The sequence below is a fragment of the Cuculus canorus genome, chromosome 15 (genome assembly GCF_017976375.1).
Source record: "Cuculus canorus isolate bCucCan1 chromosome 15, bCucCan1.pri, whole genome shotgun sequence".
NCBI lineage: Eukaryota > Metazoa > Chordata > Aves > Cuculiformes > Cuculidae > Cuculus > Cuculus canorus.
The window spans coordinates 2,661,369-2,686,706 of record NC_071415.1 but is presented as its reverse complement, the minus strand read 5'-3'; the positions used below and the strand labels follow the sequence as shown (position 1 = coordinate 2,686,706).

General features: G+C 61.0%; 4 protein-coding genes and 1 non-coding gene across 6 annotated transcripts in view; 3 read left to right on the top strand and 2 right to left on the bottom strand.

The window, feature by feature from the left end:
• Positions 1-4,725, top strand: part of ABCA3 (ATP binding cassette subfamily A member 3) — a 31,893-nt gene extending 27,168 nt beyond the window's left edge. For both annotated transcript variants that reach the window (XM_054080428.1, XM_054080429.1), the window contains exons 27-31: positions 548-735; positions 842-1,012; positions 1,250-1,437; positions 1,534-1,607; positions 2,155-4,725. In XM_054080428.1, the coding sequence (XP_053936403.1) occupies positions 548-735; positions 842-1,012; positions 1,250-1,437; positions 1,534-1,607; positions 2,155-2,286 (753 nt within the window). In that variant the 3' untranslated portion in view covers positions 2,287-4,725. The remainder of the gene's footprint in view (positions 1-547; positions 736-841; positions 1,013-1,249; positions 1,438-1,533; positions 1,608-2,154) is intronic.
• A 749-nt stretch (positions 4,726-5,474) lies between these two features.
• On the bottom strand, positions 5,475-9,508 carry MCRIP2 (MAPK regulated corepressor interacting protein 2). Its single transcript, XM_054080430.1, has 5 exons — positions 9,349-9,508; positions 9,193-9,274; positions 6,913-7,040; positions 6,563-6,664; positions 5,475-5,945 (listed from the first exon to the last, which is right to left on the bottom strand). Exons 1-5 carry the CDS (start codon positions 9,398-9,400, stop codon positions 5,875-5,877), a joined length of 435 nt encoding a protein of 144 aa, XP_053936405.1. The 5' UTR covers positions 9,401-9,508; the 3' UTR covers positions 5,475-5,874.
• Positions 9,509-13,394: 3,886 nt separating this feature from the next.
• On the top strand, positions 13,395-13,465 carry TRNAG-CCC (transfer RNA glycine (anticodon CCC)). Its single transcript has one exon. It is a non-coding gene; the product is annotated as a tRNA-Gly (tRNA).
• Positions 13,466-13,535: 70 nt separating this feature from the next.
• On the top strand, positions 13,536-17,855 carry METTL26 (methyltransferase like 26). The gene is made up of 6 exons (XM_009571058.2): positions 13,536-13,753; positions 16,342-16,504; positions 16,635-16,694; positions 17,105-17,172; positions 17,509-17,587; positions 17,670-17,855. Exons 1-6 carry the CDS (start codon positions 13,560-13,562, stop codon positions 17,715-17,717), a joined length of 612 nt encoding a protein of 203 aa, XP_009569353.2. The 5' UTR covers positions 13,536-13,559; the 3' UTR covers positions 17,718-17,855.
• A 307-nt stretch (positions 17,856-18,162) lies between these two features.
• WFIKKN1 (WAP, follistatin/kazal, immunoglobulin, kunitz and netrin domain containing 1) lies at positions 18,163-22,282 on the bottom strand. The gene is made up of 3 exons (XM_054080892.1): positions 22,276-22,282; positions 21,458-21,720; positions 18,163-20,023 (listed from the first exon to the last, which is right to left on the bottom strand). Exons 1-3 carry the CDS (start codon positions 22,280-22,282, stop codon positions 18,533-18,535), a joined length of 1,761 nt encoding a protein of 586 aa, XP_053936867.1. The 3' UTR covers positions 18,163-18,532.
• Between the last annotated feature and the right edge of the window lie 3,056 nt (positions 22,283-25,338).

The following is a 25,338-nucleotide window of genomic DNA, read 5'->3' as shown; positions in this document are numbered from 1 at the left end:
TCTCCTCTCCACTAGGATGGTAGATGTGACACAAATGGAAGCCACACCTTGCAAGGGTGGTGAACCCTGATCAAGGGGCTTAGCTCTGTAGCTGGAAATGTGAAAAATGTGAGTTCACCATTCAGTGGTGGTCTCTTTAAAACAAGCAGGTCAAACCTTTCCAGATCCTTGCTGGAGGCCTCCTTGCTGGCAATTGCCCACTTCCTTTGGAAGAGCAAGTGGCAAGCAGGGGTCAGACTTCCAGTTCAGGTCAGTCCTTGGGTATCCATGAGGAACTGGCTAGTGAAACAGAGTGTGAGACCATGCCGTTGACATCCTGAGGTACACTTTGTGTGTCCATCCCCACCAGACCTGCTGCTCCAGCAATGGGTGAATTTCACTCTCATTTCACCCATGGTTTTGGAGCTGCAGCTCAGTCCCCATCACTTTGAGCAAAACTCTGTAGAGGTGCAGGAGAGCCCTGTGTGTGCCGAGGTGCCTTCTGGCTTGGACACCTCACAAAGACCTGCCTGTGGGCTGAATCCCATTGGGTTCCTCTTGCCCCAAGGTCCAGCAGCGGATCGGCTACTGCCCACAGTTTGATGCCCTCCTGGACCACATGACAGGCCGTGAGACGCTGAGTATGTACGCCCGGCTGCGCGGCATCCCTGAGCGCTACATCGGCAGCTGTGTGGAGAACATGCTGAGAGGGCTGCTTCTGGAGCCCCATGCTGACAAGCTCGTGAGGACCTACAGGTGTGAGGAAACACCCCACGGGGAGACACCGCATGCCCTCTGCCCTTCATCTTGTGGGGCTCTCCCTGTGCTCATATCAGGTCTCTGTCCCCATCTCATTCCGCAGTGGTGGTAACAAGCGGAAGCTGAGCGCTGGCATTGCCCTTATCGGTGGTCCCCCTGTCATCTTCCTGGATGAGCCCTCAACCGGCATGGACCCTGTAGCCCGGCGTTTGCTCTGGGATGCAGTGACACGGACGCGGGAGTGTGGCAAATCCATCATCTTCACCTCCCACAGGTGACACTTGTCTGGGCAGGGCTTGGTATGAGAGATTGGGGAGCACCAGGAGGGTGATGGGGCCCAGGGGATGGAGAGCCAGGAGGGCGGGCACACCAGCAGCAGCAGCTTTACCCACATCTCCCTCCTCCAAACACCCGGAGAGGAGAGAATCCACCTCCTGCCCCTCCTCAGAAGCTTCTGCTATTCCTTTGTGGAGCTCCTGCCCTGCTGAACAAGTCCTCTTGTGCCCGACAGCATGGAGGAGTGCGAGGCGCTGTGCACGCGGCTGGCCATCATGGTGAACGGGCAGTTCAAATGCCTTGGCAGCCCCCAGCACCTCAAGAGCAAGTTTGGCAGTGGCTACACCTTGCTGGCCAAAACACGGAGTGAGGAGGAGGGTGAGCTGCAGGCCTTCAAGGCCTTTGTGGAGAAGACTTTCCCAGGTACTGTGAGCTGCTGGAGGGGTTGCCCTCTGAGGGAGGGCTGGGAGCTTCAGCAAGTTCCCTAACTCGGAGCCTCTCCTTGCTGGTGTCTCGCAGGCAGCATCCTGAAACACGAGCACCAGGGCATGGTACATTATCACTTGACCAACAAGAACCTCAGCTGGGCACAGGTAAGTGGGTGCTGGCGCACGTTCCACCCCTTCGCAGGAGAGTATCAACTCCAACCATACCTGTCCACTACTAAACCACGTCCCCAAGCACCTCATCTACCCGCTTTTTAAGCACTTCCAGAGATGGGGACTCCACCACCTCCCTGGGCAGTCTCTGCCAGTGCCTGGAGCCCCGCATTCAGTTCTGGAGTCCCTCAACAGGAGAACCCTCATCCCTGGAGGTGTTCAAAGCCAGGTTGGCTGGGGCTTTGATCACCTTGATCCAGTGGGAGGTGTCCCTGCCCATAGCAAGGGGTGTGGAACTGCATGGGCTTTGAGGTCCCTTCCAACCCAAACCGTTCCATGATTCTATGACTCAGTATTTTTAATGGTATCAGGTACTGCCCATAATCCACGTCCTGGCTTCCCCCACCCTCCTGCCAGGGAAGATTTTGCTGCCCCCAGGTCTCTCTGGAGGGCAAAGCTTCCTCTGCTCTTGCAGTTGCCAGCCCCGGTTCTCCCACTGGCCACCGGTGCCCTGCAATAACAGCTGTGCCACCCCTTGTAGGTTTTCGGGGCCTTGGAGAAAGCCAAAGAGAAGTACTGCTTGGAGGACTACTCGGTGAGCCAGATCTCCCTGGAGCAAGTCTTCATGAGCTTCACGCGCTTCCAGCACTACACAGAGGACAGAGGGAAGTGAGAGGAGCCGCCACTGGTGCCCTTCGTCACGGACTGGCCCTGCTGCCTATACATAGTATACATAGACAGTAATTTATATATCGGCGTGTCTTAAATAATGTATAAATGTAAGAAGCGTTTCACCGGGGAGGGGGAGATGGCAGCGTTACCTTCTGCCGTCGGGAACACAAGCGATGCGAGTGCATCGCGTCCACTGCAGCACCGGCGTGGGTCTGCGTCTGAACGTGTGCGTGCATGTGACACTTCCACTCTCCAGCCTTCGTTCCCATCCGTACCGCAAAAAAAAACAAAACAAAAGCCCGAATTGCAGGGGGACGTCTGGGTGGGTGTTGGGGATCGGGCTGGCAGAGGGGGAGTGGGATGCTGTCCCCAAATGGCACCCCCCACTCCATCCCCCTCTTCTCTGCCCCTTGCTTGCACCCATCAGGACGCTGCTTTGTGGTCTTGGCCCGCATGTTGACATGTATTGTTAGGTGGTTTGCTCGTGGTTTAACAGGAGGCTGTCAAATAGCTTAGATCCACCCCGCTCACTGGGTTTATTAGGATGCGCTGTGGTTGCCCTTAGAAGCACTTTGTGTCTGCCTGGAGGGGACAAGGCAAGCCTCCCCTCTTCCCTCCGTCCGCTTTGGGACACAGAGGAGGCTCCATGTCCTTTAAGCCTCTTGGAAAGTGCTGTCCCCTCCTGCCTGCTCGCTGGCGGTTGGAGGCCAGCCTGTCCCGAGGAGCTGGCACCAGCCCGAGCTGTGCCGGGGGAGCAGGGCAGAGCGCTGGCACTGGGAAAGGAGGAGGGAGGAGGTGGTGATGGAGGAATGCCCAGAGCTCGGCATGCTGGGTACGGCTGCCAAGTCAGAGCTGGCAGCGATGGGCCAGAGGTGTCACCGGGTGCGGGGGATGCTGCCAGCCTCACTATTGCATCCATGAACAGGTTTAACCATGTGCAGCCGTGTGACCGGTTTTGAAGGGCAGCAATGCTCTCGCTGTGCCCAGGTCCTGCTGTGCTCGCCCCTTGCATCCTGTACAGCTCCGATCACAGCCCGTCCATCCCACGTCCCCCTCCTCATCCCCTCCCCACACCAGGCTGGGAGCGAAGGCGCTGCCCGCCCTGTACCCAGCTGTGGGGCTGCTGTTGGGCACCAGCACAGCACAGCCCAGCCCTGCCAGCGCCGGGTCTCGGGCAGCAACTGGGATTTCTGGCTGGTGTCTCCCGGAGGGTGGGTTGCTTTTTTTGTTTGTTTGTTTGAAATCTGTGTTGATTCTTGTCTGTCCTTAACGAGTTCCTGTGTCACTGGGGCAGTCCCTTTCGGCCAGCTGCTCCGCCATCAATGCAGAGCTATTTGCACTATAGTAATACACACAATTGCACAGAACGGAATGAATTAATATTTATGGCGAGGGGTGCTGATTCCCTCTTGGTGATTGCATTGTCAGGGGTTGGGTTGGATTTTTGGGTTGGGTTTTTTCTTTCATTCCTGTGACTCATTCTTTCCTGTTCCATTTTTTTCCCCTTTTGCCTAATGTTGTTGTTCAAAACGATGGTGCATCATGTTACTAAGAATTTCCCTGGATCTTAACGCTGTGTGTTTTTTCTTAGCAGCCAGCAGGTGAACGGCATCCCCAGAAACCTCGGAGCCCCTGCAAGCTGTAGCCTCCCTGGGGCAGTGCCTGGGCAAGGAGAGGCAGGGGTGCTTTATGATGGGAGGGTGCCTGGAGCCACCTGGAATCAAGGAATGGTTTGTGTTGGAAGGGACCTTAAAGCCCATCCAGTTCCAACCTCCTGCCATGGGCAGGGACAGCTCCCACTGGATCAGGGTGAGGAAGTGCTGGGACTCCCAATAACTGGGTTGGTTTTGAAGGGGAGATAGAGCAAGATGTAGCAGAGCCTCCGGGGCTTTGCCTGGGATGGGAAGCAGTGGGAAAGTGGAGGCTGCAGGAGGGCAAGATGCCAGATTACCACAGGCTGACGGTGCCCCGAGCACAGCAGATAAGGCAGGGCAGCCAAGGCCCCGGCTCATATCCTGTTGGGCATGGGTGACCCTCCTGACATTGGGTTGCACCAAAACCCCTGCTGCGTCCATGGACACCATGGTAGAGGAGCCGATGGCAAGGATGGCATCCCCTGGCCTGAACAAAGAAAGTTGCAACAAAGCAGCATTTCTCTGGCATGGTAATGCAACAACTCTGCCCTCTTGCTGCAGCAGGAGCTGCCAGCTGTGCATGGTGCTTCTCACTCAGTTTGGGTTACTGCGACAGCACTGCGTGGCACCAGCCCAGCAGCAGGACCAGGACTGCTCACTGGGCCGGCTACGCTGCCCAGGGGCATCCGTGCTGGCGAGCTCGCGGCTGCCGTGGGCAATGCTCTGAGCCCAGGCTGTGGTGGCCATGTGCAGTGGGACAACCCTCCCTGGGTCTTGGGTGGCTGCTGCTCCCCTCTGGCTGTGCTGTGGTTGTTAGACCAATCATAGGAATAAAGATTTTTTTTTTTTTCCAGTGGGTGTTTCCTGGCCTCCTTTGGAATCAGGGAGCAGCTTGGGTGGGCCTGTGCTGCTCTTCTGCCTGCCTTCAGAAGAGACCATGGGGGAGGTAGGGGTAGATAGCCTCCAAAACTTGACCTGGAAGGACTGCCAAGCCTGGAAAAGCCCATGGGCTGAGGGATTCTGTGTGCTAGCTAACGCTGGGAGCAGGGGTGGGGATCCCCATCCCTTCCACCACAGGGGCAACCACCCTTCTCTTAGCCCCCACCATGGAGGAAGGCAGGGGAACCTGGAGCTTGGGACTCAAAATGGCTTTTGTCAGAGAGATGGTGACGGCCTCCATGGCTGTGGAAAGCTGGGCCTGGCACCCTCATTCCTGCAACTACCCACCTGCACGCTGCTCTGAACCACAGCCCTATGAGCTCAGCACCCTCCCCATTTCACCTTCTCATATATCCCCCTGCCTCAAACATACACCCCAGGCAGCACCAGCCCCTGGCTGCGCCCAGGCCCATGAGGCAGCACTGGAGCAAGGATGCAACTCCAAGGAAGCCAGGGAGCTTCTCCGGAACCCTTTGCCACCAGAGCAGCATGGTATTGCTCAGCCAGGAGCATCCTCTCTCCACAGGGATGCCCGGCTCCACAGCACGACACTGCATCCCAGCTGCTTCACCACCTCCTGCAAACACATCCTCCCCATCCTACAAACTGGCAGTTTGAGCGCTTTATTGTTTGGCAGTCCTGCTACAGCACCCTGCTGTCCTCCCCATGGCTGCGGGCGCAGGGAGGGATCCGCTCCCTCCTCCCCAGCACGGCACCACAGTGTCCCTGGGAGCTGGAGGCTGCGGGAGCTGCAGCAGTCCGAGAACTGGCACTTAAGGAATCCTGGCTGGGGCCACACGCTGCTCCTCCAAGCCGGGTGCAGGGAGGGCACATGGCTGTGGTCCGGTCCCGCTGGCCTCACCAGGCTGGCAGCGTGGGTCAGTTGATTTCGGTCATCTTTTAAAAATGTGGCTCTAAAATGCCACCAATTCTGGGTTCTGACGAACCAGATGCTGTCAGCATTTTTTTTCTCTTAAAAAAAAAACAACAACCCACCCCCAGACCTTTCTTCCCTTTTATGAACAGTTCTCAATTTTGGCCAGAAATTGCTGTGCCCACCACTCCTCCAGGTCAATGGGAACAAAGTCTGAAAGAGAGGGGAGGGAGAGAGAAGAGCATAGCAGAGCAGCTGGAGCAGAGCTCCGGGTGCTTCCCCACAAGCCACACCATTTGCCACCGGAAAAAATGACAGCCCAAAACTTCCCCCACCCCTGTGCCCTGTCTCCATGTGGCCAGGCTGGGTGTTGAGGGACCTTCTTGGTGACTTCTCAGCTGCTGCAGGAGCTCCCAAGCTGTGTTCCCAGCCCTTGCTCCAGCTGCCATCGGAGCAGAATGATGTCCCCATCCCCGCTGCACTCCAGCGCAGTCCCACTTGGCCCTGGGAGAGGCAGGGGCTTCTCTCCAGCATGATGCCAAACCCACCTGGGTGCTTGGAGAAGGCAGGATTTCCAGGACGGTCATCAACCAGGCGTCCTGCTTGCTTGCGCTTCTCCAATAGGGCAGAGTGGGACATCCCCACCACAGTGGCGGGGGGCAGCTGCCCCCAAGTGCCGGCAAGACAGACCCAACCCAGCCCCTCCGGTACATCCAGCACTGGGACTCTCCCCCTCCTCCCATCTCCCGGGTGCCCGGCTGAGCCCACACCAGCTCACTGCACACAGGAGCCTGATGTGCCCCCGAGTCCCACAACCACTTCTCACTTACTTTTCAGTCCGGGGTTGGGGGTTTTCTCTACGTACTGCACGGGGCCGCAGGCGCTCTCCCCGCTCCGGCTGCCATCCAGCTGCTGCTCTACCTGCTGCCAGGCTGGAGTGGGGAGCGGGAGGGAAACAAGCAATGGATGGGTTTGGGACAGGGATTTCCCATCCCAGAGGGACTTCGGGACAGGAGCAGGAGCTGGTGCAAGGGAAGACAGCTGCCCAGGCTGGGGTCCGCAGTACTGCCATCAAAGTTCCCAGCATGATGCAGCGGCCTCAGGAGGGATCCTGTGTCCTCCAGCGCCCCAGGACACGATACCGAGCTGGTGCCTGCCCCCAGGGACCCTCTGTCCTCACCTTCATAGACGAAGCGGACGTTCTCCTCGTGGGCGAGTGTGTAGCACTCCTCAGGGGCCGAGACCTGCTGCAGCAGCACCTGCGGCCTCTTGCCGTTCACTCTGTTGAAGACGAGTTTCTGGGCTGGGCTGTCAAGGGAAGCCAGGAGGACATGAGGAGGGGACACACAGCTCTTCCCACCACAGTCTGGAACACGAACAGGGATTGTTCAGATACCCCACGTTGCCCCACTGCGTGCACGGTTGCCCACAGCCTCCGTGACACCAGGGACACGGTTGCAGCCGCTCTGCCCTGTCACCAAGGAAGGGGACAAAAAGGGACCCTGGTCCCCAGGAGAGGGGATTCCTACGCAGGGAAGGCTGCCGGCAAGGGGAGCTCCCCAAAGACAAGTACAGGTTGCCCTCTGCCACCCATCATCCAACCCCAGCATTAAATACAGTCCCCAAAATAAATCTGCCACCAAAATTGCTGCAATATCAGGAAAATGAAATCCAGTTGGGCCCCGGGCAGGGGGGCAGTGCTGTGGTGCCATCCTCTGCAGCCCAAGCACTCAGGTTCGCTGGAGCACTGAGGTGCCCCCGGACTGGAACGGAACCCTCTGCCGACTAGGAGCAGGTCAAGCTTCCTCAGAGCTGGGATTTCAGTCATCTTTTTTAAAACATGGCTCTAAAATATCCCTGATTCTGGGTTCTGACCAGATGCTCTCAGCAATTTTTCCTCTTAAAAAACAACCCAACCCCAAGAAGGGGGAGCAGGGCACTCAAACCACCCCCGGCCTAGAAAGAGCAAAAGCGAGTGGATCAAAAGGAAAAGTCTGTGATGAGACTTGCAGGGCATGTTCAGTGCAAAACTTCAGTGTTCTGGCTTTTCAGCCCAGCTTCGGGGCAGGACACGTCGTCTGCAATGGCCGCATTTCTCATGGGACAAAGTCTAATGGGCCCCGGGAATGCAGATGGGTTACAGCTTGCAGGGCAGGTGAGACCCAGATGCACCCCAAAGCGCGCATGGAGGGGACACAGGGCAAGCAGGGCCATGCACCCCAAACCTCCCATGGGAGTCACGGGGAAAGCAGCCAGAGCCTACCCCGCCACCCCGCCCGAAGGAGGGCAAGCGCAGCAGAGCCGCGGCAGTGAATTAGCGAAGGAACGCGGGCAGCAGGGGAGGCTTTTCTCCGCCGTGCCTGCAGCCCTGCCCGGTGGCGCGGAGCTGCCCTCTGCCCGGCGAGGGAAGCGCCTCCTCGGGAGATGCCATTCCCCCTCTCCAGCTGTTTAAAAGCCCCCGAGAGCTCCAGCTCCTCCCGGGAGAGGCGGGGAGCTGCCCCCGAAGCCGTTCCCCCCGCAGGGCAGACCCGGCGGGACCAGACCGGGCTCGGCCAGGTTTATGCAACCGGTGCCTCGGGGGGGGGGAGTTGCACAACGCGGCCGCTCCGACCGCCGCCGCCCGCCCTTTGCCCGCTCAAACCCCGGCTCCCCGTGCTCTGCCCGCACCGGCCCGGGAGCGGCGGGGAACCGGCTCCGGTGCCCCCCGGTGCCACGTGCCCCCCGCCCCGGAGCCGTCCCCAGCGCGGTCACGGAGCCGCGGGCCACCCCGGCCCCGGTACGGGGGACCAGCAGTGCTGCGACCCCCCGGCTCTCCCCCGCCCGCAGGCGACGGTCACTGAGCAGCGGCTCCAGCGCCCCCCTAAGCCCCGGTACTCCCCCGCCCGCAGGCACCGGTCACGGTAGCTCCAGCTCCCCGGGTCACGGTGTAGCGGCTCCAGCGCCCCCCGGCCACCCTTCTCTCCCGGTGTCCCAGTCCCCGCAGGCTCCCACCCCCCGGTCCCTCCGCCTGCAGGCACCGCTCACGGTCCCGGTGTGTGTGGGTCTCCCCCCTCCCCGCTCCCGGTCCCCGACGCCCCCCCGCCTGCAGGCACCGGTCCCAGTCCCGGTCACTCCCCCCGGTCCCGGTCTCCCCGTGGCCTGCAGGCACCGGTACCGGTCCCTCTGCCTGGGCTCCCGGTCCTCCCCTCCGCCCGCAGGCACCGGTCCCGGGGAGCGGCTCCAGCCCCCTCCTCGTCCCGGTCTCCCCCCGCCGCTGGCAGGCACCGGTCCCGTTCCCTCCCCCGACTCCCGGTTCTCCCTGCTCCCGGTCCCGGCGTGCGTGCGTGTTCCTCCCCCCCCCCGCCCGTAGGCACCGGTCCCGGTCCCTCCCCCCGCTCCCGGCTCCCCCCCGCCCGCAGGCACCGGTGCCGGTGTCCCCTCCCCCGCCCCGTCCCAAGGTCAGCGCGGGCGCCGCTCTCACCCCGCGGGCGGCCAGGCCGGGGGCAGCGCCCGCGCCCGCGCCTCGCCCAGCTTGCTGCTCTCCACCGGCTGCTGCGTGGGACCTGCGGGCGGGGGGCGGTCAGCAGGGCGGCGGCGCCCCCCCCGCCGCGCCCCCCCCGCGCCCCCGGCCCGCTACCTGTGCGGCGCTGCGTGGCCAGCTTGCTGGGGCCGCGCGTCAGCGTGTACATGGTGCGGGACCGGCACCGGCACCGAGCGCCGCCCGCGCCGCGCCGCGCAGCGCCCCCCGCCCGCAGGGCCGCCCCCCCGGAGCCGCCCCCGAGCCGCCCCGCCTTAAAGGGACCGGCCGGGAGGAGGGGGCGGGGGACGGACGCGGGGACACACGTGGGACGGGAGGGGACAGGGGACAGGCACAGAACACATGGGACACACGTGGGATAGGAGGACACAGGGGACATGGGGGACACACATGGGACGGAAGGACGCGTGGGACACGGGGAACAGAGGGGACAAGCACAGGGGACATGGGACACATGGGATGGGAGGACAGAGGGGACAGAGGGGACATAGAGGGCAGACACAGGACACATGGGGCACGTATGGGATGGGGGCACACAGGGGACTCGTGGGACACGTGTGGGATGGGAGGACACATGGGATTAGGGAACAGGGAGACACACACATGGGATGAGTGGACACGGGACACAGAGGTGACACATGGGATAGGAGGCCATAGGGGACATAGGGGACAGGCACAGGGCACATGGGACAGAGAGGATACACATGGGACACACATGGGATGGGAGGACATGGGGGACACACATGGGACGGAAGGATGTGTGGGACGTGGGGAACAGAGGGGACAAGCACAGGACACATGGGACACATATGGGATGGGGGCACACAGGGGACACAGAGGGGACACACATGGGATAGGAGAGCACAGGGGATAGGGACAGGTCACATGGGACACAGATAGGATGGGGGGACACATGGGATGGGAGAGCAGGGGGGGACACACATGGGATAGGAGCACCGAGGGGACACGCGTGGGATGGGAAGACACAGGGGACAATGGAGGACAGAGAGGACAGGCACAGGACACATGGGGCACACATGGGATAGGGGCACACAGGGGACTCGTGGGACACGCACGGGATGGAAGGACGCAGGGAAGGCACACATGGGACAGGGGGACACACATGGGATGGGAGGACTTGGGGGACAGAGGGGCAGGCACAGGACATGTGGAACACATGTGGGATGGGACACATGGGATTGGGAAACAGAGACACACACATGGGATGAGTGGACGCAGGGGACACAGAGGTGACACATGGGATGGGAGGCCATAGGGGACATGGGGGACAGAGAGTACAGGCACAGGGCACATGGGACAGAGAGGATACACATGGGACACACACGGGATGGGAGGACATGGGGTGACACACATGGGGCAGGGGGACATAGGGGACACACATGGGATGGGAGAACACAGGGTACGGAGGAGGCAGTCACAGGACACAACATGGGATAGGGAGACACATGGGATGGGGTACACAGGGGACACATATGGGACAGGGGGCAGGGGGGACACATGGGATGGGAGGACATGAGGGGACATGCATAGGATGAGAGGACATGTGGGCACACATGGGATGAGGGGACACAGGGGACACTCATATGGGAGGACATATAGGACACAGAGGGGACATTCATGGGATGTGAGGACACAGGGAACTTGTGGGACACACGTGGGATGGGGGCACACAGGGGAAATGGAAGGACACAGAAGGGACACGGTATGGGAGGACACAGCAGACAGGGAACACACATGGGAGGACACAGGGGACACAGGGGACAGGCACAGGACACAGGGGAAACACATGGAATACATGCGGGGGACACAAGGAATGCACAGAGGAGAGGCACAGGAGAAATGGGACACACATGGGATGGGAGGACACAGAGGACATGTGGGACACACATGGGAGGGGGCACAGAGAATCATAGAATCACCAGGTTGGAAAGGACCCACCGGATCATTGAGTCCAACCTCTCCTAACACTCCCTAAACCATGTCCTTCAGCACTTCATCAACCCGTTCCTTAAACACCTCCAGGGAAGGTGACTCGACCCCCTCCCTGGGCAGCTGTTCCAGTACCCAATGACTCTTTCTGTGAAGAATTTTTTTCTGATGTCCAGTCTGAACCTCCCCTGACGGAGCTTCAGGCCATTCCCTCTTGTCCTGTCCCCTGTCACTGGGGAGAAGAGGCCAGCTCCCTCCTCTCCACAACCTCCTTTCAGGCAGTTGTAGAGAGTAATAAGGTCTCCCCTCAGCCTCCTCTTCTCCAGGCTAAACAACCCCAGCTCTCTCAGCTGCTCCTCGTCAGACGTTCTCCAGCCCCTCACCAGCTTCGTTGCTCTTCTCTGGATACACTCCAGAGCCCCAACATCCTTCTTGTGGTGAGGGGTCCAGAACTGAACACAGAGGGGACACACATGGGATGGGGGACACAGGGGGGATGGGAGGACACAAGGGGTCAGGCACAAGACACATAGGGGGCACGGTGGGATGTTGGGGGGGGGGACATGGGACACACATGGCATGGGGGGGGGGGCACAGGGGACATGTAGGACACCTATGGGATAATGTGGGATGTGGGAGGGACATGGGACACATCGTGGGCAAGCATGGGATGTTGGGGGACACAGAGGGGACACACATGGGATAGAGGGGACAAACAGGACACACAGAGGGCACATGTGGGGTGTGGCAGGGACTCACGGGACACATACAGGACACGAGACACTGGACACATGCATGGCATATGGTGGAGACAGGAACAGGACACATTGAGGGCACACAGGGGATAGAGGACACACACGCGGGACATGCAGGACTCATAGGGGCACACGTGGGACGTAGGGGGGACACAGTAGACACATTGGAGGCACATATGGGATGAGGACACACACATGGGACATGTGGGATGCTCACAGGATGTGAGGGGCACCGGGGACACTTGGGACACACATGGCAAGTGGGGGGACACAGAGACAGGCAGGACACATAGCGGGGACACGTGTAGGATATGGGGGGACACAGGGGATATGAGGATGCATAAGGGACACAGGTGGGATGTGCAGTGGACACATTGAGGGCACACATGGGATGGGTGACACAAGGGTTACCTTGGCCTTGCCACCCCAGCGGCCATGGTGTCCCAGCCCTGCCTGACCCCAAAAAGAGCCCCCTGTGGAGCTGGGCCTGATCCTGCAGGGCACTGGGCATCTCGGGTGAAACATGTGGCATGCGAGGGGACACGGGATGTGGGGCATGAGTGGGATGGGGGGACTCATGGTACATGTGGGATACATGTGGGATGTGGGAGGACACAGACGACACACATGGATTGTGAGGGGACACGTGGGACACACAAGGCATCTAGGGGGACCCAGGGGACAGGCCCAGGACACACAGGGGATGCGTGTGTGGGATGTGGGGCGGGACAAGTGGGGCACATGTTGGACACATTGAGAGCATGTCTGGGATTTGGGGACACACATGGGGTGTCAGGGAACACAGGGGATGGGCACTGGACGCATGGAGGCCCATGCAGGGGACACAAGGGGACACATAAGGGACACATGTGAGGGATGGGGACACACACGTGAGACACATCGAGAGCATGTGCGGGGTGCAGGGACACAGGTGACATGTGTGGACATAGGGAACAGGCACGGGGGACACACGGGGTACAGGGGACACGTGGGACATGTGGGGCACAAAAGAGACACGTGGGTCACCTTGTCACCCCACTGGCTGTGGTGGCCTGGCCCCCAAAAGAGCCCCCTGGAAAGCACTGAGCACCACTGAGATCCCACGTGGGGCAGTGGGAATGCAGTGGAAGAGCCCTGAGGGTGGCAGGGGACCAGCATCACCCACTCCACATCCTCCACGGGCCCCGCAGTCGTGTGGGGGATCACTGAGAGTCCACTCGAGATGGTGGTACTGGGGTGGGAAAACCCCGTGGATGGCAAGGGAGCAGGAATGGACCACCATGCATCCCCTCGAGACCCCGTGGTCCCTCGTGGGGCCAGTGGCAGCCCACTCGCGGTGGTGGGAATGGAGTGGGAGAACCCCGAGTAAATGACCACACACCACCTCACGGTCACGCATGAAACCATTGAGTTTGGACGGGGCAGAGAAATAAGCCATCAGCGCCGCTGGTGTAGTGGTATCATGCAAGATTCCCATTCTTGCGACCCGGGTTCGATTCCCGGGCGGCGCAGTTTCGTTCTTTTCTTCCCTCCCCAGCGGGAGGCTCCACCCGCCGCCTCTGGTGCTGTTGGGAGCTGTGGTCCTTTCCCTTTTTTTTTGCAGCCATGCAAGCGGCTCCGGCCGCCTCGGAGCGCAACAAGGGCCCGATCCTGGCAGTGTTGAGGGAGTGCGTGGGGCCGGGCGAGGTGCGGGTGCTGGAGGTGGGAGCTGGGGTGGGTTTACACGCCGCCCACTTCGCCAGGGCGCTGCCCACCAGCCGCTGGCAGCCCTCGGACATCGACCCCGCCGCGCTGCGGAGGTGAGTGGGCGGTGTTGGGGGGACAGCGTGCGGCACACATCCTTCCCACCCCACGGACCCGCTGCTGGAGTCTTTATTCCAGGGGAAATAAAATCCAAATCCACCTCTAGGCAGAGCAGGCTTTGCGCTGGGTGAGCCCCAAACAGCTCCGGCATCCCAAAAGCAATGCGTTATTCCCAGGAAAGCCCCAATAGCCAAGTCCCAAACAGCCCACTCTCCCCACAGTCCATGCTTTGTATATTCTTCCCAGAAAAGCCAGAATATCCAACTCCCAGAAAGCCCAGCACCCTAAAAATCATTGCTTTATTCCCAGGAAAGGCCTGATATCCAACTGCCCAAAAAGCCTGGCTCCTGAAAATGTGATGTTTTATATATTATTCCCAGGAAAGCCCCAATATCCAATGCCCGAACAACCCAGGCTCCCTGTTATTCCCAGGAAAGCCCTAATATCCAAGTCCCAGGCAGCCCAGGCTCCCCAAAATTCCATGCTTTATGTATTATTGCCAGGAAAGCAAAATATCCAACTCACAGTCAGCCCCGGTGCCCAAAAGGCTATGTGTTACTCCCAGGAAAGCCCCAATAGCCAAGTCCCAAACAGCCCCGGCTCCCCAAAAATCCGTGTTTTATGTATTATTCCCAGGAAAGCCCCAACAGCCAAGTCCCAGACAGCCCTGGCTCCCTGAAAGTCCAAGGTTTATTCCCAGGAAAGCCCCAATACCCAACACTCAGAGAATCCCAGCACTCCAAAAGTCAGTGCTTTACCTATTATTCCAGAAAAGCTCCAATATCCAATTTTCAAACAACCCAGGCTCCCTATTATTCCCAGGAAAGCCCTAATATCCAAGTCCCAGGTAGGCCCAATATCCAAGTCCCAGACAGCCCAGGCTCCCCAAAAATCCATGCTTTATGTATTATTGCCTGGAAAGCCCAAATATCAAACTCCTAAACAGTCCCCGGTGCCCCAAAGTCGATGCTTTATTCCCAGGAGAGACCCACTATGCAATGCTCAAACAGCCCCAGCTCTCCCCAGATCCATGCTTTATGCATTATTGCCTGGAAAGCCCAAATATCCAACTCCCAAACAGCCCCTGGAACCCTAAAAATCAATGTTTTATTCCCAGGAAAGACCCAGTATCCAAGTCCCAGGCAGTCCCAATATCCAAGCCCCAGACAGCCTCGGGTGCCCAAAAGTTGATGCTTTATTCCCATGAGAGCCCCAATATCCAAGTCCCAAACAGCCCCGGCACCCCAAAAGTCAATGCTTTATTCCCATCTGGCCTCATGGTGATGCCAGGCCCAATGCCCAGCTCGCCGGGATGTTGGGGAGCAGCTTGCACCCCACTCCCGGCATCACTTTGCCCCGGCGAGCTGCGTCGGGCCGTGTTTCTTTGCTCGGTGTTGAGGTGTGCGGCTTTGGCAGCAGCCGAATGCCCATTCCAGGCATCGCGGCGCTGGGCTCTGAGGGCTCGGTTTCCATTCAGGAAACAAAAATAACCGCCGGCTCTGCAGCACGAGGAGGATTTCCCCCATCAAAAAAAAACATAAACCCAATGGGGAGGTGCCACAATGGGCGCCTGTCCAGGGGGGGCGGCAGCTGGTGTCCTTGCGCCCGTCACCGCTCCGGCACTGGCACCCAGCACGCGCTGCCCTGGTTAAAAATAACCCCCTGGGCGCAGGGCCAGGAGGCTGCGGTTCCCTGCTCCGCTGCCTCAGGCTGGTCAGCGTGCCGAAAAAGGAGGAAATAGCCCCAAAATCCCATAGGACTGGTGCAGCGATCCTGGTGGGGTGCAGGCAGCGTACAGGCTGTGTGGGTGCAGGCAGCGTGTGGGCAGCCCAGGCGCAGGGGTGCAGGCAGCACTGCAGGCAGCCCCAGCACGTGGGTGCAGGAAGCGTGTGCGCAGTCTGGGCGCAGGGGTGCATGGGTGCAGGAAACGTGGGCTGCATAGGTGCAGGAAGCATGTGGGCAACCTGGGTGCGGGGGTGCAGGTGACACTGCAGGCAGCCCCAGCACGTGGGTGCAGGAAGCATTTGGGCAGCCTGGGAGTGTGCATTCAGACAGCACAGCAGTGCGGATGCAGGCTGTGTGGGCACGGGGGGGGCAGGCAGTGTGCAGGCAGCGTGGGGCTGCAGGCGGTGCAGGTGCAGCAGTGTGGACAGTGTGCAGGCAGTCTGAGTGCAGGGGTGCGGGCAGTGCAGTTGCAGGCAGTGTGAGCACATGGGAGTGGGCAGCATGCGTGAAGACTGCTGCAGGGGCCACATGAGCTGCCCTGGTGAGAGGAAACGGTGAATTGGGATTTTTCAGGTCTCTCGGTCTGTTTGGTGCTGGTTCCCTGGCTGCCCCAGCACCCTTTGGCCTGTTGCAAATCTTGGTGATACCAAAACTCTCACCCTGTGCAGAGCCCCCCCCGGCTGTGTCACAAGCGCAACCTTATTATTAGACGTTAGATTATTAGAGAGTCCACTGGGGAGGTGCTGCGAGCAGCCGGGGTGGATGTTTGGGGTCTGCCTGCAGCAAGTGGGGGTGGGGGGAAGCAGGACAGGGCAGGCGATGCCCCGGCTGGGGTCTATGTGGAGTTTGGTGCCTGCAGCATCGCTGCCTATGCGGAGGCCATGGGGGTGCCCAACGTGCTGCCCCCCATCCTGCTGGACGTCTCGCAGAGCTGGGAGACATGGGGGGGCACCCAACCCGCCACCCTCGACCTCCTCGTCAGCATCAACATGATGCACATCGCGGAGCTGCGGTGCACCGAGGTGAGCGGGGCAGGGCCGGAGCCCTCACGGGATCCCTGTCCCCTGCTCTGGGGGTCCCAGGGCTGAGGGCGGGGGTTCTGGGGCGATGTCCCCAGCCCCCTGACCTGGTCCCAACTCTGTCTTTGCCCAGGGCCTGTTCAAGGGTGCAGGGGTGCTGCTGAAGCCCGGAGGCGTGCTCTTCACCTATGGGGTGGGTGCTGCTCGGCCGAGCACCCATCTCGTTGCAAGAGAAGGACGTGGGATGCCACTGTGGATGCTGGGGGCGAGCGGATGGGAGGACAACTCCAAACATGAGTTGTGGGGGTGGTGGGAAAGTGGGGGCTCAGTCTGAGGGGTTCTCAGCCTTTCAGGGCGCATGCTGAGCCCTGGATGGGGCTGCTTCAGCTGCTCACCCCAGGGTGGGGGGGATCCTGTCCTCCAGGGCAAGGTGTGGGGGTCCGTAGTGGTGACAGGAGCCATGGCAGGTGATGGGACCCGTGGTCCTTCTTGGAGGCCATGTCCCTTCTTGCGTGACTCCTGTGCGTGGTGGGACGGCAGCTCGGGGGGCTGGGAGGACACACGATGGCTCACGCCCATAGCTCCGACTTCATGTCGCGACAGCCCTACGCCGTGGACGGCCGAATCAGCCCCCAGAGCAACGTGGATTTTGACCGCAGCCTGAGGCGGAGGTAGGATTGGGAGCTGGAGGCCCCGGGCTGCTCTCTGTCCTGTCTGCCCTCCCCTACTCATGCTGTCCATGCTGTCCGTCCTGCCCATACTGTGTGTCCTCCCATGCTGTCTGTCCCGCTCATGCTGTCCATCCTCCCGTGCTGTCCGTCCTGCCTGTGCTGCTCACAGCCGCAGGGAGCTCCCACCCAGCGTGGTCCTTCAAGATAAGACCCGAAGCGGCAGCCAGGGAGAGCCCCCCACCCCCCACCCTGGGGCACCCCTGGGAGATGGGGGCACTTCCGAGAGTGCGGGGGTGAGATGTCCATCTGTCTGACTCCTGTTTCCCTCCCTGGCAGCAATCCCGCCTGGGGCCTACGGGACACGGCGCTGCTGCGGCAGCTGGCCGAGGCCAACGGGCTGCGCCTGGAGAGGATGGTAGGTGCTGGGGTGTGGGGCGCGGGGGACAACCCACGCACGGGGGCAGGCATCTCTCTGACCCCCAGCTCTGTGCCTCCAGGTGGACATGCCAGCCAACAACAAGTGTCTCATCTTCCGCAAGCAGTAACCTGCCCCAAAGGCTCCTCTCGGCACCTTTGCGGCTCGGCCACCCCTCATTGATGCCTCCTCGAGAGGTGCCACCATCCCCGTGCCAGGGCTGGGGACAGCAGGGATGGGACGGTGCCCAAGTTCCCCGGCCTGGGCTGGGGGTCCGTCTGCCCCACACCTCCAGGGCCCCCTTTGCCATGGGGTGCCCCAGCCTTGCCCAGAGCACTGGGGACAGGGAAGGGGGGTGGGGGGTGGGTGCGCAGCACCCCTGGAATGGGGGAGACCTCTTGCTTGGTGCTGATTTCCCCAGAAAGTGCTGTGCCAATGGCACAGAGACCCGTCCCCCCTTCCCACCCCAGGGACCCCATCCCTTCCATCAATAAATGCCGAGGCTTTATCCCACCCTCAGCAGACCCCTGATGCTTTCGGCACTGACACTGGTGGGGGGAGCACCCCAGCACCCCCCCTGCAGCACCAACACGGGGCCAGATCCTGCACCAGGAGCGCCTCGGGGTGCTACACTGGTCCCAGAGGCTTTGGTGCGGTGGGAAGGTTTTTATGGGGGGATGGGGGTCCTGGAAGACCTCCCACCCCTCTGCAACCCAACCCAGGCCTTTATTGCTGCTGACTGGGCTCGGGGGGTACACAAGGGGGCCATGCCGCAGATAAATTACAGGGGAGGGGGGAGCTGGGCTGAGGCTCAGTGCAGGACTGGGGTGAATTGCCTGGTGCTTGTAACCCCTAGATACAAGCTCTGGTGCAGGGGATTCCCCAGGTGCCCTGCCCTCCATGGTGGATCTGCAGCCCCACATGTCGGCACGTCCCGGCTCGCCCCTAGTCCTGGAAGCGATTCAGGAGGTCGCAGGTTTTCTTCTCCATCAGCTCATAGATCTTCTTCACTCGCTTGTCGTTGGCTGCCCGGACGTAGCTGCTGGGGTCCAGTGTGGCCATGCCGTCGTGCACCTCACCCATGATGATGAGCGGCCCATCCTCTGCCGTCATGTTGGGGCAAGGGCAGCTCCAGTCCATGTTGGTCAAGGTCACCTCCAGGTACTTGATGTTGAAGAACTTGAGGCCCATCTTCTCATCCTTGAGGACATCCTCGAGGGCAAAGCGGGCGATGCCAGAGTCCTGATCCTCCACGATCTCCATCAGCCGCCCCACGATGGCGAAGTCGCTGCGGCAGAGGCTCAGCACCATCTTGCTCTTCAGGCGGCAAGCCTTGCACTGCACAGTCTTGGGGAAGGGGCAGACGTCCTCGCAGCTCTCCTTGCTCTCAAAGTTGTTGGTGTTGCCCTCACAGCCGCCGTAGACGAAGGAGTGGCACTGCTTCAGCAGGTGGTTGTACGCCCAGCGGGGCTCCCAGTTCTGGCAGGGGCCCTGCACCATGGGCAGCAGGCAGGTGGGGCGCGCGCTGCCCAGGCAGGCAGCCCGGCACTCCTCATAGGTCTCAAAGTGGTTCCTGTTGGCCCCGCAACCCCCGTAGCGGAAGGTGAGGCAGGAGCCCTGCTTGGCATCGAAGTGCCAGCGCACCTCCAGCGCCTCGCACCGCCGCCGGTCCGGCTCCTTCAGGCACTCGGCGCTGGGGAAGGGCTGGGGGCTGCTGGCCCGCGGGGTCGCCCCTGGCTCCCGCCTGAGCACCGACAGCGGGAAGTCGGCGCGGAGCAGCCCTGCGGCATTCCTGGCTGTGCAGGTGTAGATGCCGGCGTCCTCATGGCGGGCGTTGTAGATGACCAACTGGCCGATGTTGGTGACCACCACGTTGCCATACATCTGGTCCGGCCGCATGATGAAGTTCTCCTCCCGCTCGCTCTGCTTCTCCCAGGTGATGTCCGGCCGCGGGCGGCCGCTGACGTCGCAGCGGAAGCTGACGGTGCCGCCGGCGCGCACCGACTGGTGGAAGGGGTTGGTGTAGAGCGCGGGGGGCACCGGCACCTCGGGGCCGGCTCCCGGAGTGGGGCGCGCCGTCGTCTCCTGCGGCACAGGGCTGGTGTCGGGCCAGGTGAAGATGTGCTTGCAGGGGACGGTGGTGAGGCGGGTGCCACGCAGGCACGCCTCGGCGTCCATGTAGCACTTGTTGTAGTAGGTGAGGCCGTCGGAGGCGCAGGTGAAGTTGGGCTCCTTCTCGCAGCGGTCCTTGCACTTGCAGACAGGCTGCCCGTCCCAGATGTCGCAGTCGGAGCCCTGCTGCGCACACACAAAGCTCTCGCACGAGGCTGCCGGTGCCAGTGCCAGTGCCGGCAGGCTGCCGTCGGCAAAGCGGGCGGCCACGCAGCTCCGCAGCCCGCACACGTTGGTGCAGCATTTCTCAAAGCCTTCACAGTCCTGGCCAGGGTGGGGAGAAGAGGAGTTGGTAGAGGGGGTCATAGGATTGCAGAATCATGGAATTATGAAGGCTGGAAAAGCCCTCTAAGCTCATCCCATCCAACCATCAGCCCATGCCCACCATGCCAACCAAACCACGTCCCCAGGTGCCACGGCTACTCGGTTTTGAACCTCTCCAGGGTTAGAGACTCTCCCCTCGTCCTGGTGAGCCTCTGCCAGGGTTTTACTACTCTGTCAGTGAAAAAATTTATCTCAATATCCAATCTAAACCTCCCCTGGCACATCTTGAGGCCGTTTCCTCTCATCCTATCCTTTGTTCCATGGGAGCAGAGCCCAGCACCCACTTGGCTCCAACCTCCTTTCCAGGAGCTGCAGAGAGAGATGAGGTCTCCCCTCAGCCTCCTCTTCTCCAGGCTGAACACCCCCAGGGCCCTCAGCTGCTCCCACAACCCCTGTTCTCCAGACCCTTCACCAGCTCCGTTCCCTTCTCCAGACACGCTCCAGCCCCTCAATGTCCTTCTTGGAGTGAGGGGCCCACAACTGAACCCAGGATTCGAGGTGCAGCTTTACCAGTGCCAAGTGCAGGGGATGATCCCTTCCCTGCTCCTGCTGGCCACCCCATGGCTGATCCAAGCCAGGATGCTGGTGGCCTTCTTTGGCCACCTGAGCCGCTGATGACCCTGAGCACTATGGGGTGCTGCTCTCCCTTCCCTGGGGCTTTTGGATGGGCAGGAGTCCCCTGTGCAACTCTGTGCATCTGCAGCATCACAGGGCTCTGGGAGCCGGACCTGCCTCGTGTAGCTGTGCTGGCCCCAACTCCCCCTGAGCCTCCAACCCCCCAACCCCTGAGCAGGGTTACTCCCACCCCTCTCAGCTTGTGCTGGATGAGGGGATGCAGAACTTGTTGCACAGATGAATGCAAAGGAGTTACTCCCCCTGCGTCCAGGCAGCCCTAACCAGGAAGGTGCTGGTGCCCCTGCTCAGCATCGTGCAGCCCAGGAGGTCTCTGGGGTGGGCAGCCCGGGCTGTGGGTGGGCTCATGCCCTAAGGGAAAAGTGTGGTGGGACACATGCAGGGGTAGGCTTCCACCGCCCCGTGGGATTCCCTGTCCCAGAGCACCCTTTCTCTTCATCCCAGCCCCTTGGCTGTGTGGGAGCATCCTAAGGGTGCAGGGAGGAGGTGTCCTGGCCATGGGAGATGGTGGGGCGACGAGTAGCTTGTTTGCCCGCTGGGGGACAGGGAGTGGCCCCTGGGCACCCCTTGTGCCGGCCGACAGCAGGAGCTTGGGCTGGGGGGAGCTGCTGCCGGGCTGAGCGTATGGCACGGAAACAACTGCGCTGGCTGCGCCACCAGGCACGGGACCTGCACCCCAAAGCATCTCCCTCGGGGGACCTTGAGCTGTCCTCCCCGTCCCATCCCCGCCGCTCCGCTCACCTGGTCAGCCTGGCACTCCCGCTCGCAGGTGCTCTGCGCGTCCACCCACAGGTTGGGGTTCAGCTGGTTGGGGCAGACCCCCAGGTGCCGCATCCTGCCCGGCTGCAGGCTCAGCCCAGCCGCCACTGCCGCCAGCGTGGGCAGGAGGAGAGCGATGCCCATGGGGATGCGCTGCCACTCACCCGCGCATCGGCCTCTTCCCGGGTGGCTCGAGGTCCCACGAGGAGGCATCTGGCCACCCCACGGCACCGGCCTGGCCAGGGCTCGGGATCAATCACATTCAGGATGGAGGGGACGAGGGAGAAGGCGGGCAGGGGGACAAAGAGGAGGAGAGGACCCAACCTCTGCCCTTCAGCATGCCCAGCGCCCGCTGGCCTGCGAGTGATGCTGCTCGCCGCCTCCATCCATCATTGCTCGGCTCTTGGGATGCTGAGGACACGGCGGCAGCGGGGCGAGAGGGGCTCTGGCACGGCGAGTGGGGTGGAAGGGGAGGACGGGAAGGTTGTAATCTGAATCCCCTCCCTTCCCACTGATGTTTCTGGGTGTTTGGAATGGGAAAGGCGCTGACCTCAGCCTCTAACCCCGGCGAGCCCAGCGATCGGCTGGGCAAACACGGGGGAGATCAAAGGCAGAATGCGGAAAGTCTTCATCCAAAGAGGGAGAGTGAAAGGAGGGGGGGACACAAAGAACCACCCGGCCCATGGAGCCGAATTCCTGCAGGATGAGAAAACAGCCAGAGCCTGTTGTCCACTCGGACTGGGCTGCTGGTGGCGAGACGCACAGAGCCCACGCTGAGGGCTGCCCTGGGAGCCCCTCACCCCACATCTCGCCTCTGGGTGCCCACTGGGCAAGGGCAAACCAGCGCTCAGGAGCGGGGTGCCGGCACCAGCACGCGTCCATCCTGCTCATCTGCAGTGAGCATCCCACAAGTGCCGCGCTGCCAAGCCTGGCTGCATGGCAAGGGGTGTCCACCAGTCCCCCTGGCGTGGCTCCCCCAGCCTGGTGGTGGCTCCCAGCGCACCCCTGATTTACAGCCAGGCTTTTGGAAGTGCTGGTATTTTCCTGAGCTGGAAGGCAGCGTCTGGTCGTGCCAGACCCCGGCACGCTGTGCCTGCGCTTCAATCCTGCCGCTGCCTCTCCGAGCACGTCCTGCAGCCGGCTCTAAGCTGGCAGGAGCTGGGCCTGGCTCCCCAGCCAGATTTCCCTTAATCCCTGCTGGAGACTGACCTGGAGCAGGAACATTTCATGGCATTTGGGGAGCATTAACTCCTCCGGGCCCAGCCAGCGCCATGCCTCTCCCTCCTCAGCACCGAGGGGCTCTGCAGCTCCTGGGAAGCAGCAATCCCACCCTGAGGGCAGCTGGCAGATCCCAGCCTCTCTTCTGCATGTCTGCAAACTTGGGGACACACACTTAAAAGGGAATGGGGGCTTTTCTTAACATTTTTAGCGGGGGAACCAACTCAGCTGCACCCCAGAGGTGGCGGTGTACACGATGTCTCAGTGCTCCCCCAACCTGCAGCTCCTGGGGAAGCCCGATTGCACCGGACCGGGAAATCCAGGGGGGGCCCTTGGCACCTGCCATGCTGGGGTGAGTGGGATGCACCTGCTCTGGCGCACGGAACTCCAGCCGGTGCTGCTGACACTGTGCCATAACCAGCCACCCTGCCCATGGCAGCTCCATGCCAGGGCTCCCCCTGGCACCCTGAAATCCCAAAGCACGGTCTGATATGACCTTGCTGTGCCCGCGCTGTGGAGGGCTGGACTGTGCCTCATGCTGTGCGCAGGGATCCCAATTTGGTGGCCAAGCAGCTGCCCAGGGGTCCGGCCAGCTCTGGGCATGGGGGAGAGGTTATGCTGTGCTGGGACACTGTGGAGAGGCTGATGAGGTGTTTTGCAAATGGAATTGCATCAGGATGGCGTGGCCCAGGAGCTGTGGAGGCCGTACTTTGCCTGCACTGGCAGCTCAGAGCCTCCCAGCCACCCCCAGGCAAGCAGGCACTGCAGCGTTATCCGTGGACATCCCTGACCCCGAACTCTCCTCGCTCTGGTTGAGGGGCAGCGTGGGAGGCTCAGTCTGTGAGGATACAGCCTGGGGGCACAGAGCCACCTTGGGGTGCACTTGGGGTGCCCCAGGGTCTTTCTGAGGGTGATACTGCAGGAGGGAAGGGGGGGGAAGAGAAAACCTGGAGCCCAGATTTCGTTCATGCCCACGCTGTGATCCATGTGGTCACAGCAAATGTCTGTGAAGGAGGCAGTGCTGGGGTTTGGGTGGGTTCCTGTCCCACTGTCCCCCTTCGGAGCCAGGTAGCAGCCCCTGTCAGTGGCCCCTGTTTCACATGGGAGCCCATGATGCCTCATCCCCATGGTACCCAGATCAAAAGCGGCAAGGCCACGATGAGCGCCTGCCAGGAACCTTTGCCTCAATGATGTGAGGCCACCAAGAGCGATGCCACATGGTTGGAAATGCAGCTCCCAGCACCTTGAGACCCTCACCCATGCCTGAGGACCCTGGCCCAGCCTCTTCCAGTGCTGCTTCTGCAGAAGGTTTGGGAAAGAATTGCCTCTCCCCACAACATACTTTCTCCATCCAAAGGCTTAAAGCAGCCCCAGCTTTCTTCCTCCAAGCGTTTGTCTCTGTGTCCAGGTGGATGGGAGCCCTGAGGTTGCGCCCAGCAACAGGTACCAGCCCCACGGAGCTGAGGAAGCCAAACGTGGTCCCAGCTGCCTCCCAGGCACCCACTGCATCACAAACAGGGATTTTCTAGGGCTGCTTTTAAAGATCCCAGGCACCAATGTGAGTTTTGTGGCTCATCTCCCTTCAAGATGAGGAAGTGCAGGAAGCAGCATCCAGCCTGGAGGATAGAGCACAGCGCCACGTCCCCCACTCCGGTAACACCCTGTGGAGGAGGGCTCCTGCCCCACCACTGCACCCATGGGTGGGTGCATCCTCATTTTCGAACATCTCAGGTGTGGTGGGATGATCACCGTTTCTTCACACCCTGCATGGCTCAGCCCTGAGGAGACGGCAGGACAAACCCAAGATACCCTCAAATTGGGAGGGTGAGGTTGGAGAAAGGCACCCAACTAGGGGAGACCTGAACCAGACCAGAGCAAGCTGCCCCATCACTCTTTCTCAAAGGAACTGAGACCCCCATAAAGGTCTGTCTCAGCATTTCCTGATGTTCAGGCTGTGCCATGCGTTTTCTTGTCTGCTCTTCCTTGGCTCCAGCTGCCCCCACCCCATCTGGAACCACACACAACCTTTGTTTCAGCTCTGCTGGCGGGAGGGAGCAGACACTTCCAGCGGCCCCCGCCCCCCCCCACCCCCGCTCCCTTGAAAAGGAGGAAAAAAAGTCTCCCCGACTCTTCCCTGACCAGGCTTTCACCTCAGCTCCAGGGTTTTCCAGGCTGCAGACACTATCTCATTTCCCCCTGCCCCCTCCCAGCCCCGGCAATTACTCCTTAAGCTGTTAAAACAAGCGTGGCCAGTCTGGTACGAAGTGGAAAATCTGATCCTGGGGAAGCAAGCAGGCAGGGGAAAAGGGAGGTCAAGGGGAGGTGGGCTGGGAGTGAGAGACAAAAAGATCAGGAAAGACGTTTCCCTCCAACCCAAGATCAAACCCCTTCTCTGGGGCTGCGAGCCTGACGGTGACGCTGGTGCTGAGCTCCCAGCAGCATCTTCTCCACTTCAGCATCACCTTTATCCCAGGCTGACTTTCTGTGTTCCACTCCAGACAGGACAGTGAACACTGCCACAGAACTCGCTCTTCTGCCCCTGAGATCGCCCCAACCCAAAGTGGCGAATGAAGGCTCCAATTGTGCTTGCAAACCCCATCTCCACACAGCCCCACGCGAGCCACTGGGGACTCTGGCTTCCTGCA